This window comes from Rhinolophus sinicus, linkage group LG11 (assembly GCF_036562045.2).
Source record: "Rhinolophus sinicus isolate RSC01 linkage group LG11, ASM3656204v1, whole genome shotgun sequence".
In the NCBI taxonomy this organism is placed as follows: domain Eukaryota; kingdom Metazoa; phylum Chordata; class Mammalia; order Chiroptera; family Rhinolophidae; genus Rhinolophus; species Rhinolophus sinicus.
Window position 1 is genome coordinate 5,173,856 of NC_133760.1, and position 15,000 is coordinate 5,188,855.

Here is a 15,000-nt window from a genome sequence, read left to right on the forward strand (position 1 = left end):
CCATGTCAGTTCTCTCCTGGGGGAGGGAATAGGCATGTATTGAGTGCCTGCTGTGTGCTGCTCCTTCATATACGTTGCCTGTCATTTCCTGCCTCACAGGTTCTTCTCCCTCCTCCTTTCCTCTCTGCTTGCCTCCCTCCTCCTGCCTGCTTTCTGTGCTTGCTGCCAGGGAGCTCAATGGACATTTCTCAAGTAACACTGTGTGCCCATTGCTTTACATATATTCCTCCCCTCGCAGCTTCTCCTACTCGTTCTCTGTGCTGGAGTTTTCCCCTCCCACCTTTTTCTGTCTCTCTTCTTTATCCTGGGAAAAGAACTAACACTTAACAAGCACCTACTGTATGCCTGGCAATGTCCACCCACAGCCCTCTCTCCTTAGGCTGTCTTTCCCCCCATTTTTGTTCGGTGGTTTCTTTGCCTCCTTTATCACTTGCCTCCTCTCTCCTGAAGAAGGGAATGGGCATGTATTGAGCACCTATGGTGTGCCAGGCTCTTTATAAGCACGGCCTCCCCTCCTTACACTCTCTCATTCCCCTTTCCCTTCCTTTCTGCTGCCTGTTCTCTTCCTTCCTGCTCTCCTTCAGGAAAGGGAAGGAGCACTAATTGAGCACCAACTGTGTGCTGGGTAATTTACACATTCTGAAGCTGCTCCTTCAACTCGCTGTTCTTCCCTGTCCCTCCACTCCACCAGCCTCCTCTGTTTCTCTTCTTCCTTCTCAGCAGTGGAAGCTCTGCATCTTCCAGACAGAAGGGTTTGGGTGTCCTCTAGGAGCCTCAGTCACCACCACTGTAGAGGGAACCAATCATCTTCACCTCACGGTGACAGTGACAACAGACTGGGGCTCCAATATTATTTCTTCATTTGGAAAATAACGTGGATAATAATAGCCACTCCCCCAGTGTGGGGAGGTGGGGGGAGAGGGGGACTGAATGAGACCTCAAAGAAAGATAGAAAAGTGCTAGAACTGTGTGTGGGGTGCCCACCAGGGGGCGCTGGTTCTCTGGTCCTTAGACGTCCTGCGTTATTACCTCTCCCACCATCTGGAGAAGCAGATGAGAAAACGGAGGCTCAGATTAAGAAGAGAACTTTCCTGTCGCTCATCTCCCTCTGTCTCTCTACTTGTCCCTCCTTCCATGAGCCTCTGCTCCCTCTCTCCCCCATTCTGGGTATCCATCCACCTCTGTCTTCTTCTCTCCACTGTTCCTAGGTCTCTCACACACGGTCTCGTCTGCCCCGTCTGTCTGTCTGACACACACTCTCTCCCCCAGGCACCAATTTACCTCACGTTTCATTCTACTTTCCTCTGCTCACACCTTGATGGTGTCTTTTTCGTTCTCTCGTCATGCTGCTACTCCACTCCCCTCCTGATCTGTGAATCTCTCTATTGTCTGTCTGTCTGTCCACACCCCATCCCACAGGTTTTCTTCATTCTTCTCACCCTTGTCTTTCACACTGACCCTCACGGTTCAGTCCTCTTTATTTTACACACACCTCTCCCCATTTCTCTTCCGCCAACGATGTTCCTGTCCTTTTTTCACCTTCTTCTCAACCCCACCCTCTCTGGAAGCTTCCCTCCCCTCCTCCTGACTTTCCCGCCCTGCCTCTCTCTGTGTTTCATCTCCTCCTTGTCCGTCTGTCCGTCCGCCGGCCCCCCAGGAGGTGTGAAGGCACCGTGTCCCCAGGCCCAGAGGATGAGGGGAGGGGATTCCCAGGGTGGGTGAGACCGTCCTCCACACCGTCCCTTCCTCCATCTGCTTCTCTGTCTCTCCTCTCTCTCCTCCTGTCCCTTCGCTTCCGGTTCCTTCCCTTCTGTTTTCGTCTCACATCAGCCTGGTGGCTTCTACTGGTTGTGCTCAGGGAGCTCGGCTTTGCCTGCTGCTCTTCACTTTCCCTCTTCAATTCTCCCCTCTGTGTCCCTCTGTCTCTACACACACACACACACACACACACACACACACACACACACACACACACACACACACACACACACACACCATGCCTGTCCCTCCCCCTCTCCCCGCCAAGGGCATCTCCTATTTTTTCCCTGTCTATCCTCTCCTCACTCTTGCTCATTTCCCCCTGTACCTTCTTTTCATTGATTTTTCACTCACTCTTTCCTCCTGTCTTCCCTCCAACCCCGCTCTTCACCCCCATTGTTCTGCCAGCACTGCCTTTGCCGCCATCCTGTCGCACCCCCCTCTGCGCCCCCTTCTCTCCTGCACAGCTATACCCTACCCCACCCCTCACCATTTCTCCCTCCATATCTCCTCCTTCCAATCTCCCTGAGCGGCTCCCTCATCTCTCTCATCTCCCTCTCAGTCTCTTTTCCTCCCACACCTGGTATCTGCAGTGGCTCCCTCTCCCCTTGAGGCCCTCACACCCCTGCCCTACCTCAGCCCTCCCCATCCCCATCCTGTCCTCCGTACCCCATCTTCTTGTTACTCCAAGAGCTGGGAGACCCCGTTGTACAGCTGGATAACTGGGTAATCGACAGGGCAGGCAGGCATCTCTGTGTGCTGGTGACATTCTTATCCGCCTCAGAACAAACAGTCTTGTGATTTATGTTCCAGTTTATGAAAATCATGTCCTGCCCGGTCCAGGGACCATCAGCTCACCGGGCCCTGCAGCTGCACATTTTCATCTGTCTGCAGCTCGTTATTAACTGGGACAAGGGGACACAGGGACACTTCCCCTGACTTGGAAGGGCACGTTCATCTTCCCTTCCTCTTCTCGGTCTTCCTCCATCTGTCTCTCTCTCCCTTTCTCTCTTTCTTCCTCTATCTCTCCCTAAGTCTCTCGCTCCTTCTCTCCTTTGCCTCCTTCTCCCAGTCTCTCTCCTTCTCTGTCCCCTCTGTCTCGCTCTGCCTGCCTCTCCCTCTCTCCTTTTCTGTCTCTCTCCCTGTCTCTCCGTCTCTCTCCATCCCTATCTCGCTCTGCCTGTCTCTCCCTTTCTTTCCTCCTCTATCTCTCCAAGTCTCTCCCTTTCTCTCTGTCTCTCTCCCTCTTCCTCTCTGTCCCCTCTGTCTCTGTCTCTGTCCTCCTCTTCTTTTTTTCCAGTCCCATTCCTTCCCTTCCCCCTTTATTCACCAGCTTTTTCTGTCACACCTTTGGCTTTGCACAATCTCTTTGTTTTCCCAGTTGTCACTCTTTTCTCTCCCTTGGTCACAGAAATGCCCACGGGGTGGCTGCCGCGGGTCAAGGAGAGAGAGGCATCTGCGACCTGAGCAGACCCGCTGCCCACCCTGTTTCCCCCCCACCCCCCACCCCCAAGCCTCAGGCTGCTTCCTGTTCCTGCCTCATGGGCCACTTTCTCCGGCCTGATTCCTCAGTCTCCCCCTCCCTTCCTTCCATTACACGCCCCCCACCATCCTCCCTCCACCATCCTCTGTCCGGACCTCCCTCCCGCCTAGCCTCTGTGTGCACGTGTGCATGTGTATGCCCCTGGAAGGACCTCTTTTCCCACTTGTTTCCATGCCTCCCTGTACCCTGAACCTCTCTGTCCCCACACCTGTCTTCCACACGTTCTCCTTACTGTACACACACACTCGTCTCATTTTTCCTTCTTCCTCAGCCTGTCTTCTCCCCTCCTCCCCTCTCCCCACTGTGACTTCCTCAGCATCCTCTTCCTCCTCCGTTCCCCTCTCCTCTCCTTTCTCTGCCTCCGTTTTCCTTTCCCTCCCACTTCTCTCTCCCCGCCCCCCAGCCATCTCCTGGCACTCTCTCCATTTTCTCTCCATGCTCTTCTCTCCCTTTTTCTCACCTTTTTTTTTTCTATCTTGCTTTCTGGACACTTTCTCCTCTCCCTTTCCTTTTCTACTTCTCCTGCTAACCCCCCTGCCCTTTTCTGCTCTCTCTAGCTCTCTCCCTCCTTTGAAAGCACTTGCTCTTTAATCCCTCTCGCTGGTCACACTTCCTTCTCTCTCTCCCGTGCCCCTTTCCTGTCATTCTCCCCCGCTTCCTCTTCTCTTCCCGTCTCACTGCCTCGCCTCTCTGTCCTCCTCCTCTCGGTCTTCCTTTTCTCCCAATTTCTTCCATCTTTCACCCCACCCCCTGCTCCTCTGCGTTCCCCCTCCCTCCATGTCTCTCTCCCACCCGTCTTCCTTTTCTCTCCCTCCTGTCTGCCTTCCTCTCAGGGACTCCGTCCACATCTTCTCTCATTTCTCTCCTCCTTTTCTCCCAAATGGCCCCCCTTCTCTTCTCCCTTTTTCTTTCCTCACTCTACTTTTTCCTGCACTTTCTCGTCCCTCCTTTCTTTTCCCCCTTCTATTCTCACTCCCATCTCTCTTCACTTTGTCCCTCTCCCGTTGATTTCTCTCCTCTCTGAATGTCTCCTTTTCTTCTCATCTCTCCTTTCCCACTCTCTGACATCGCTCTTCAGTTTCTTTCTTCTATCTCCCCCTCCCTTCTTTCAGTCTCTTTCCTTTTCCTCCTCAATGAGTCACCCCTTCTCTCCTGGCCCTCAGGTTCTCCCCTCACTGGCCTCCCTCCCTCTGCACCCCGTCTTTCCCGTCTCCCTGTCTAAAGGCCTGCCATCCTGGCCCCTGCATCCTCACCCCGAGGGCTCCTCTCTCACTCTTTGCCTCCCTCTCAAGCCCTTGGTGCTCTGAAGTTTCCAAGTTCTGAGCAGGAGGCCGAAGTCTACCCAGGGATCCTCACAGGTTTTGTGGCAGGAGGTGGGACAGCCCAGAGCAGGGCTGCCAAGCCAGAGGCACCAGGGTGAGAGGACTTTTGTGACACCCATTTTCTCTCTTTTCTGTCTGTCCTGGACTCTGGACACCGCCTGGAGGAATCAGGCCTGCCCCAGGCCCGGGAAGGAGGAAACGAGGAACAGGCTCAGAGACAGGGAGCAAGGTGCTCAGAAACACACAGCATGTAAGTGGCAGGGCCAGTTCTGGGCGGGCCTCCCTAGGGTTGGCCAGGAATTGGCTTCTTCTTGACTCTGCTGATTCCTAAACTCTTGTCTGAGCTTGGCGAGAAGGGGGCTACCTCCTCTCCGCTCCATTCTCATCCCCAAGCCTTCACCATCTTTTCTTCCTTCTTAGGCAGCATGGAGCACATCTGCGTTGGACCTCACCTGACTCCAACTTCACAGATGAGAAAATAGGCGCCCAGTGTTCCTGAGGACCAGCATCTGTTAGGACATAGGCTTCCTGGGAACCCCGACCTTCAGGAAGGACTACCAGTGCCCCTGCAGAGCACTTGTCTCCAGGGACGGGGACCACATGGGTCTGCATGAGGCCAGAGAGTCTCAGATGAAGTGGAATGCGTTATCGCCTCCTAGTGGCGAAGGATTGAACTGCACCCTAGTTGTATTAGACACTGGGTATGGTCCCAGCAAGACAGTGACTAAGATTGTGGAAAAAGGTGGAGGGGGGAAGGGGGGAGGGGAAATTTGCAAATTTCTGTAAAAATGGAAAAAAATGATCCTAGTCAATATATATGTACACCATACTCAGCAGCTTCTCGTATGCCAACTTAAACCTCTGGATATCACATTTCCAGGTTATTCTGCGGATAGATTCTCTCCTGTGCTGCCATGGAAATATATATGGGACTGTTATGGGAAACAAAGGAAGGTGGAATTTGGTTTACACAGTTTGCCTGGGAGCCTATTTCTAGGAATTTGGCCAGATTGAGTTTATTTCCTTTTGTAATTACACTATTATGCCTCACTGAATGGAAAGTGGGTGCAAAGGTGAATGACAGCTACAGGGGCCCCAATATTTGGTCCATGACCCTCACCATGGAGTATCTCAGATGGGTTAAATAAAGGAGGTTATACAATTGCTCCCAGAAGCCACATGCTACAATGCACAATTTGGGCTAGTAAAGAGGCTTTTGAAGATACTCAGATTAGCCTTATGTATTTTAAGATTGTCATACAACTCTGTGCTAAGGACACCTAAATGCCAGTATAAAACCCTAGGCTGGGAAAGGGGGTTTCCTCAATGCCAGGGAGCAGGTGACATTTTGTAGGGCAAAGGGCTTCCAAGGGGTGAGACAGGAAGTTCAGGATGGGGGCAAGAACAGCGTTTACCTTGTAGGTGCTCTGCCATCTTAGACCAGAAGTCAGGAGGCTGGGGAGGAGGTCCAGGAGGGAAAATGAGGGCTGAGCTCAGTGGGAACAGAAAAGAAGGGACATGGCATAAAGAAGAGGGATGGGGCTGTGGGGAGATGGAGGGTGAGAACAGTGTGTGTGGCCTGGCCTGGTGGTATCTAAATGACTCATTAATAAAGGACAGGGAGGAGAGGTAAGTAACAAGGAATAGAAACTAACAGGCCTCCAAGGCCAGGCTGAGGAGCTGGGACTTTGTCCTGAGGGCACTGGGGAGCCATGGGAGGGCTGTGAGTAGGGGAGTGGGGTCAGCTCATGTCAGAAAGCCCCCATGAGGAGAATGGACGAGAGGGGGATGCTGGAGGTCAGGAGAGGGGTGGGTGAGAGGCCAGGTAGGAGAGGATGAGAATGGGGCTGGGGCCATGGGGATGGAGGTGAAGGGATGAGGCAGGAACGGTGAAGTAGGGCCAAGCAGCACTCTGGTCAGTTAGGCTGGGTAGGTGGTGGCACAACTCGGTGGAATGTCATTTCTATAGAAGCTTTGACGGGGCAGATGGGTGGCAATGGCTTCCTCTGTGGTCCCTGAGGTACTTCCTGGGGCAGGAGCCATGGGTCTGGAGACCAGCAGGGGCATCTGAACTGAAGATAGGTTTGGGAATCATCAGTAAAGCAGAGCTATTCGGAACCCCCAGTGTGGACGGGCAAGGGCTGAGACCATCCCCCAGCAAGTCACCATCTGGTGGTGTGGACTGAAGACACACACACGTGTGCAAAATGATGCAGGTACCTGGCGATTCCTGCAGGAAACCCAAAGGTCCACTGACGGAACCAATGACATCAACTCAGATTCAGCCATGTCACAAACGAAGATGCACTTTATATCAGAGGTGGAAACCTCTCCAACTTATGTCAAGTGGGGGGTGAAAAGCAAAAGCAACACACTTTTGCAAAACTACTGACATACACATTTGCTCATCTATGTAGAGAACATCTCCAGAGCAATGCACCTGAGACTGAAACTCAGGTAGCGCCTGATGAAAGGGTGTTGGGCCGGGCTAAGCAAAAGACCCTTTGATTTGGACCCTCCTGTGTCTTTTGAGGTTCGGCTATATCCCTGGGTACCAACCAATAAAATGAAACCATGAATCAGCTCACCAGGGACAGGAAAGAATTAGAAGTTTAATAAGGACAGAGCCCTGGGGTGCCTGGACTAGCTCAGACAATGACTAGAACATACCACAAAATAACTGTGCCAGCTTGATAGTGATCGAAAAAGTTGTAGAGAAAAAAAATGTAATCAGATAGACTTAAAATCACAATCCATTAAAAAAAACAACAAAGTGGTCCGGCAAATGACTGGGGAGAGAATGCAACTGCAAATCAGACAAAGGGTTAAGAACACTGAGTTGGGAATGCTGTCCAAGAAAGCATCCCCTCTGGGGTCATCTAGGAAAAGCAATAGAATTCACGTGGAGCACAGACAAGAAAAACATGCGCAGTCTCATGCTGGCAGAGAAAGAAATGCCAGTCAGAGTGACAATTGAACACGGTTTTATGTATGAAAGCTTAAAAAAGAAAGTTGGTGAAACCGTAACTCCCAATGCTGACAGGTGTGTTAACACAAGACACCGAAGAAATGTAAATCAGTGGGACCCTCTAGGACTCTCAGGCCATATGTCACAGTGCAGCAGGCATGGTGGGTTTTGAGCTTCCGCAGGGCCTGCCCAGGGAAGGGTTGGGGTTGAGGGAAGGGCCACAGCCAGCCAAGTGCAAGGGCATCAGAAACCAGAGGGCATGGTCAGGTCTCAGCAACATCAGATGACTCCCAAGAGGCATTCAAAAACACAAACACTGCCATTGGGCAAAGGCCAAGGACAGTTCTCAGAAGATACCAACAGCGTAAACATGACCCACCTGAAATGGAGTAAATGCACGGGGAAGTTTGCACAGTCCGTGGGAATCGAGGACGGTGGGAGTTTGTCCCATGGAGGGCAACTTAGCAACTTGGCTCGTTTGCAAAGGCCATCTCCCTCGGCTCCAGCCATGCCAGTTCCGGGGTTTTATTAGTTACATCTGCATTCATGGCAATGGCCCTGGTTGACTGAGCTGCAGGGCACCTGCCTGCGGGAGAGCACAGGGCCAGGCCACTAGGCACTGGCAAGGAAGACTGTGCAGGAGCAAGTAAGTGTCAGATGCTGTGTGGGACGGGTGACTTTTATGTTACAAAGTAGGGAGAATAACTGTTCCCTATTTGCTTGTGCTCCATAAATACTCTCCAGGAGGAAAATAAAGCAGAAGTGATGGAGAACGAGACCCTCCACCACGCCCCTTCATGTGTTGTTTTGACAGATGAGCCACACACATGCATTACCTGCTCATACAAATGCTTCTAATCCCACTTTTAGTCATGCGTCCCCAGGAAATAATTCACTCACCCCAAACGGAGTCTGGCCAGTAACGCTCACTGTAGTGCTATATAACCACACAGAGCAGGAAGCAAGCTAAATGTCCAACATTCGAGGAACAATTTAATAGGCTGCCACCCGACGGAGCAGCGTGTCATACAGCCATGCCGACAATGATGAAGGCCACGTTTCTGAATAATTCGTCAAGTGAACAGCAGAATTCACTAACTATATATACATATATACACACACATCAGGACCGCCTTGAGCCACGTCAACAGGTACATTTGGCTGGAAGTTGTTTAACTTCTCAAAACTTCATATATTTCAATATATTCTCTCATCAGTGTTTTTAAATAGACAAGGGGGAGGGGATAAATAGCAAAGGCCCAGCGGTCCTCACCCAGTGCTGTGCTGTATCCCAGGGAAGATGGTCCACGCAGGAAAGGGATTCTATTTACATCGCTGGGCCCTGAACTCCACTAAATGTTATCACTTGGTTTTGTTCTGCTTTTAAACATTTTCTCGAGCCCAGAAGCCTGTGGAGCGACTGGTGTCCTGGGCAGATAAAGGGCAGAGCAGGGCCACAGGGTTGTGGGAGGAACAGAGCTGGGTGTCCATGCCAGCCCAGGCTTGTTCTGTGCCCTCGAGGTCAGAGGGGAGTGTGGGTCCCCCACACGAGTTAGGGACCATCTAGGAGTTAGGGGGCCATCTAGCCCGGCAGGGGCAGGCAGGGCAAGAACAAAGGCACAGAGGCACAGAGGCTAGAGAACTGGCATGTTCCTAGGCTACAGGGACTGGGAGTGGGGGGGTGGGGACCGACAGGCGGACACACGGTCCCAGGAGCTTGGGCTCCATCCTGTGGGCAAAGGGAAGCCTTTGGAGCCACAGTGGGGCCACTGTGGCAGGGAGGGTGCGGCCGCCCCTCTGCCAACAGGAATACCGAGGCCCATAGGGAAAGGACTCCTAGGGAGGAGTGTCCCCCTCATGGGAGGGGGACCAGCGACTCCTTCTTGGGATGACAGAGGTACTCTGGGCAGGAAGGAAGTCCCCGGGGAGAGAGAATGGGGCGCTGACTGTGCCCGGGCCCCTCACCGACCACCGCCCCCACCGCCACCAGCGCCACCACCGCCTCCACCGGCCCCCTGGCCTCCAGCGTCTGGCGTTCCCGACATCATGAGAAATAGGACGACAGGAACGATGTACATCCACTGTGGGCCGGACAGGAGGATGGGACGATGGACAGACAGACACAGAGAGACAGAGAGAAGGAAAGTGAGTATGAGCAATGTCCCCCCCCAGGGCAGGGAGATGGGGGCCGGCATGAGGGGAGGCCACGTGAGGAGGGGGGCCCAGGTCCCCTACGTCACTACGGGTTGGGGGAGGGCCGGTGGGGTGCAGGGAGGGCGGAGGTGGGAGGGGGCTCAGTCCTCACTCAGGCCTCCTGCGGTGACGATGCAGGCCCAGGGGCGGCAGGACGCAGGGCTGTGAGCAGCACAGCCCCCCCCAGGATGAGATGCCACTGAGGAGGGAGGGTGCTCGGGTCAGGGCCAGCGGTGGCGGTGGGGTCCTACAGCCATTGGGGAGGGCAAGGCAGGCGAGCTCTTGGCCTCTCTGGGCCTCAGTTTCCCCGCGGCTCAGCTGTTAGGCTACCCTGAGGCCGGAGGCCTGGCAGGCACAGTGCCCAGCGCAGGGCTCCTGCCCACAGCCCCAGGGCCCCAGTCACACTGGCCTCCACCGCCCCTGGCCCTGCCTCGGGGGGACCAGCCTCCTGCTGCCCCAGCACTCCAGCTCCTCAGTGCTTCTCCGCAGCACAGGCCCGTCCCTTAGCTCCAGACCGGCCTCCTGGGCACGTCTGCCAGAGCACTGCCACACCCATGCCCCTTGTTCACCTCCTGAGCCTGGCTGGAGGGCCCCACCTGCCCCTCCTTTCCAAGCCATCCTGATCCTTTGAAACCTCTGCCACCCCCCTTCTCCAGCCCCCCAGCCCCAGCCCACCTCAGGCTTCATCTTCTCCCTCAGACCCTGGTCCCAGCCTCCTCCAGGGCCGTCCGTCCCTTCCGACCATAGCCGTCCTCACTGCACTTCCTCCAAACAAGCCTCGGGTCAAGACTGACACTGCCTGTGCCGCATCTGCCCCTAACCCGGGCGCCCCGGCTCCCAACACCACTAGCTCTGGGACCACCTGAGTGGACACGGGCAGGGCAGGCGCAGGGCTCAGCCCAGGTGCCAGGGGGACGTGCATGGAGGCCGCTGGAGACAAGCAGGACCCACACACAGGAGGCCCGGAGGACGAGGAGCAGGGTGGAGGCATGAGGATGGGGAGGGGCTTGTCAGGAAGACGGTGGCGGGCGGAACCCCACTCACATATTTGGCAAAAAAGGACTTCTGCTCCTGGGGGTTCTTGGCCTTCTGGGCCTGCTCCATCTCCAGGCGCTCGATGAAGGCCGCTGTCTCAGGGCTGGAGAAGGAGACAGGGGAGGGGCTGGAGTCAGCAAGCGAGGAACCGGCAACGGCAGGGGATGGCCAGGCCGGGGCTGTCTGTGCCCCCCACCCTGCGCCCAACCCCTTGAGCCCTCACCCTGGAGCCGTGACCGGCGGCTGAAGCTGCACTGAGGTGTTGAACAACTCCAGGTCCACATCCTCCACCTCGTGGCCCCGGCAGCCCCCAGGGTGCGTCACCACCGACACACCCACCACGTTGCCAGCCACGTCCACGTGCAGGGTCAGCTGGTCCGAGAGGTGCGACTCCACCAGGGAACACTGAGGGCAAAGGGGTCAGGAGAGGAGAGAGCAGAGGCTGTGGCACAGGCCTTGCTGGCACTGGGACCTGAGCCTCCTGCCCATCCCACGGACCAGAAACACCTTTCAAAGTCTCCATGGCTACCTGCCCCCTCCGGCACAAGCGCAAGCCCATGAGGCCGTGTGCTGCCCCCTCAAAGCACGAACCACCTGGATTGTCCCCCTGCAGCCCAGGAGATCCTTGAGGGCAAGGTCAGGTGCAAGTTTTCCCTGTCTATAAACACCGGGGCATGAATGGTGGAAGCCAGGCTGAGATGGGCAGGAGGAGCAAGGATCGGGGCTCATCCTCGTCACTGACTCACTGCGGGGACGAAGGAGGAGACATAGCCACCAGCTTCTGGGCCATCAGTGGCCCCAGGCCGCCGCGGGACCCGGACACGGTATAGGCCATTCAGCGCTGCCACATCCTGGAGACAGGCAGAGGGGGTGGTGGTGAGAGGGTGATAGCCGGCCCTGCCAGGCCCGGCGCCCCACTGGACCCACAGCCAGGAAGAGCACTTTTGTTCAGTTGGCTGGGTGACACTGCCCTTCCCCAGTCCCACCCAGACAGTGTCCCCCACTCCCTGGCTGGCCACGCTGAGTCTGCCCAAGACTCTTCCCACAGGGGTGACCCTACTGGTGGGTAAGGCCAGGAGCTGCTGGGTTGTCCCACCTGGGTAAGAAGCCACCAGCAGAGCAGAGCCAAGCCCTGCAATGAAGTAAGTCCCGAAGACACTTTTCTCACGCCTAGATCCAGCCACACCTGGCACCCGCCCCACACCTGGACTCCCGTTACACGAGCAACAATGTCAATTAGCAGGGGGCTGTGATAGAGAATCATGTGGGCACCACATAGGAAAACAGGATGGGATGGACTTCACCCTGACATCTCCCACAGGGAGGGTGCCCAAGGGCACATGGGCACGCGAAATAAAGCCTGTGCCCGAGCCTCCCTTGCAGCTATATCTGGCCAAAGGGATAGAGTGGAGGTGGATTGTGGCAACTTTCACTGTTCCCTAAAATATGTCTGTTCCCTCAACCCCTTCTTTATCTCCTTTATGCTGCTGCCTGGAGCCCCACCAAAGCCCCAGCAACTCCCTACACCATCCTTAGGGAGGACCGAGGAGCCTGGCGCTTGAGGAGGCTGTGAAGCAAAGCTACAAGGGAAGTAATGTTCTCTTGTTCGGCCATGAGTATTGTGGGGATCTTTTCTCCTTGCAGGCAAGTCTCATTCTAACCAACTGTGAAGCATCTTGGCTGGATCTGGAAGGGTGAGAGGAGCTGATCATGTGGTAAGTGTGGGGGGAGAGGGTATGCTGGGCAGAAGGACAGCACAGGCAAAGGCCCTGAGGCATGCATGTCACATTCTAGGGCACACATGCCCCCCACACCCACTTGCCAAGACGTACGTCCCCTCCTCACCCGAAGTCTGCCCCGCTCCTCCTCATTGAGCTGTCGCTGTGACAGGGACAAGGTGCCGTCCTGCTGGTTCCAGAGCAGCGAGCCCCGCTTCCGAAAGTGGGTGTTGTCATCTGTAGGGAGCCTGGGCTAAGCGAGCACCCCACCACAGCAGCCTTCAACCCTTGCAGTGACCAGGTTGCTTCCCCAACCTGAGACCCCATTTTCCCACCTGCAAATTGGGGACACACCACCACATCCTCACAGAGCAGCCCAGGGCAGACAACTGAATCCCACAGTTCCTAAGCCCTGAGTGCCTTGCCAGGTGACCCAGGGATGGTCACATAACCGCTCTGAGACTCAGTTTCCCCTGCTGCAAAATATGGGGGCTGCGGGGCTCAGGGGCTCCCAAGAGTGGCAGCGGGCCGCGTCACAATTAGTGGGGCTTTCTCGGGCAGCTGCCTTCTGACTCAGAGGGTCTTCAGAGGCTCCTGGTTTCAGTGTTTATAACAAGTGCCGCAGAGTTTGGGACCTCAGACTCGATGATTAACCCCAGGGCCGCACTGACATCTGTGCTCTGGGAATCTGGACACCTGAATAGTTGCAATTTACGCTGGGCTTTGGAGTGGGTCCCAGCCCTGCCATTCACTTACAAAAGGACCTTGGTGGTGCCTCTCTGAGCCTCAGCTTCCTCTTCTGGAAAATGGGATTATCTCTAACACCTACGACCTTGCATGACTATTGTGAGAATGTTTGAATTTACATACAGAACATCTAATCACTTATGCAGGGCATGGTCGACTGGTCAGAAAAGTCTGGTCTGAGGTTATTACTGTTTTGTTGACCTTTCTGAAACATGTGTCTTACAGGTACAGGACTGGCCAAAAGCAGAGTTCCTATTTTCTTGTCCCTCCCCATCACTTCCCCATTGTAATGCAAACACACTCCAAGGGGCAAAGCTAAGAGTAAATGGATGGTGAGTCTCAAAACTGCACAGCACCAAGACCTGAGTTCCCGACTTCACTAGGTGCTGGGTTAAGTGTCCAGGCGAGGAGGTTGCTGGACTCACCAATCTCAAATGAGTGCTCCAGCAGCAGCCCCACGGTGCCGCAGCCTTCACCCTCTCGACTTTCAGCCCCTGCCTGAAGGTGACAGAGAGAGCCCCAAGTGAGGACCAATAGAGCCCTTAGCAGTGCATGGCCCAAGCACTGACCGGCAGGCTGAGAGATGAGACTCATTTTCATACTCATGTCCAAACACTGACACGTGCCCACGATTCCACCGGAAACCACCCATTTCATGAAAATTCAGGATCTGGATGGTCCCCAGAAAACCTGAGCCTACAAACAAGCACAACCTCGTTTCCAAGGTAACTGTCTCCAGGTCATTTTGATGCCTAATATCATAAATATTCCTGAGTTAAAGGGCACCCTGCGATTCCTTCCCAAGCTAATATCCAAATGGCCTTGTTTTCACCTTAGGAGCCCCAATAGCCACGATGCCACCCGAGTTCCGCCTCGTATCAAACATAAGCAAGGTTCCACACCGTCCTGTTCTCCAAATCTCCAAGTTTCTTCTACCTCTGCTGCATCCTCCACTCTACATTCCCGCACCTGTGCAATCTCGTTTCTAGATTTTAATCCTAAAGATGAAGATCCCGCCCTGCCATGCATATCCAGGAGGCAGAACTCCTCCCCAATTTCAGGAGAACCTCCCTCGCTTTTTTTCATTTTAGCCGCCTCGGCGTTTCTCTCATTGCCCCAGGTTCCATCCGGGTCACAGCTCCTTATGCATATTCACGACTGCGGATCCCTAGTTTTAGAACGAGGAGAGGACATTCTGGCCCCAACCTTCTCCTTGGTTTCAGCGCCTCGTTTTCACTGCACCCAACGCCCAGGTGCCAAGATTCCATCCGAGCCCCGCCCCCTTATGCATATTCACCACTACAGCCTTCCTAACTATCCTCTCGCTTTCTCCCCGTCATGCGACCTCTGCCTGTGCAGGACTTGCAGCCTCGCTTTCCACGGTTCTTTCACCTCTTCCTTCTCTGCCCTGTGCAGCTTCGTTCATTCCTTAAACGAACTCAAGGCCCGAGACCCAAGATTTCCATCAGCCCGCCCCTGTGCTGAGCCAATGAGTACTCACCCCCCGCACAGCGGCCCCGGACCGGCAACCACTGCCCCGCGCCCGGCTGGGGGCTGCGGCCGCCATCAGTAAGAGCAGGAGCAGCCTAGTCGTCCCGGCTCCGGCCGCCGCCATTTTGGCCTTTTCCCACCAGCCAACCCGCGAGAGTGAGCCGAGCGCCGCAAAGCACGCCGGGAGGAACGGACTGCATCTTGCGGCTCAAGAGCCTGTGCCCG

General features: G+C 55.0%; 1 protein-coding gene across 3 annotated transcripts; it reads right to left on the reverse strand.

The window, feature by feature from the left end:
- Positions 1-8,558: 8,558 nt before the first annotated feature.
- On the reverse strand, positions 8,559-14,917 carry EMC10 (ER membrane protein complex subunit 10). Of its 3 annotated transcripts, none has more exons than XM_019741553.2 (8): positions 14,786-14,917; positions 13,710-13,782; positions 12,665-12,774; positions 11,566-11,670; positions 11,043-11,224; positions 10,829-10,922; positions 9,897-9,983; positions 8,559-9,672 (listed from the first exon to the last, which is right to left on the reverse strand). In XM_019741553.2, the coding sequence occupies exons 1-7, from the start codon at positions 14,897-14,899 to the stop codon at positions 9,897-9,899; spliced, it is 765 nt and encodes a 254-aa protein (XP_019597112.1). In that variant the 5' UTR covers positions 14,900-14,917; the 3' UTR covers positions 8,559-9,672. The 3 variants fall into 3 exon arrangements, with proteins under 3 accessions (XP_019597112.1, XP_019597110.1, XP_019597111.1); XM_019741551.2 differs by having other exon boundaries at positions 9,897-10,031; XM_019741552.2 differs by lacking the exon at positions 9,897-9,983.
- Positions 14,918-15,000: the final 83 nt, after the last annotated feature.

Bases quoted from the DNA above. Each gene is read 5' to 3' on its own strand.
- EMC10 (XM_019741551.2), bottom strand. From the start codon at position 14,899: ATGGCGGCGGCCGGAGCCGGGACGACTAGGCTGCTCCTGCTCTTACTG. The intron at 12,775-13,709 runs GTGAGTCCAGCA...GGCTCCCTACAG, and splicing joins GGAGCACTCATTTGAGATTG to ATGACAACACCCACTTTCGG. The intron at 11,225-11,565 runs GTGAGTCAGTGA...CTTTGCCCTCAG, and splicing joins TCTCCTCCTTCGTCCCCGCA to TGTTCCCTGGTGGAGTCGCA.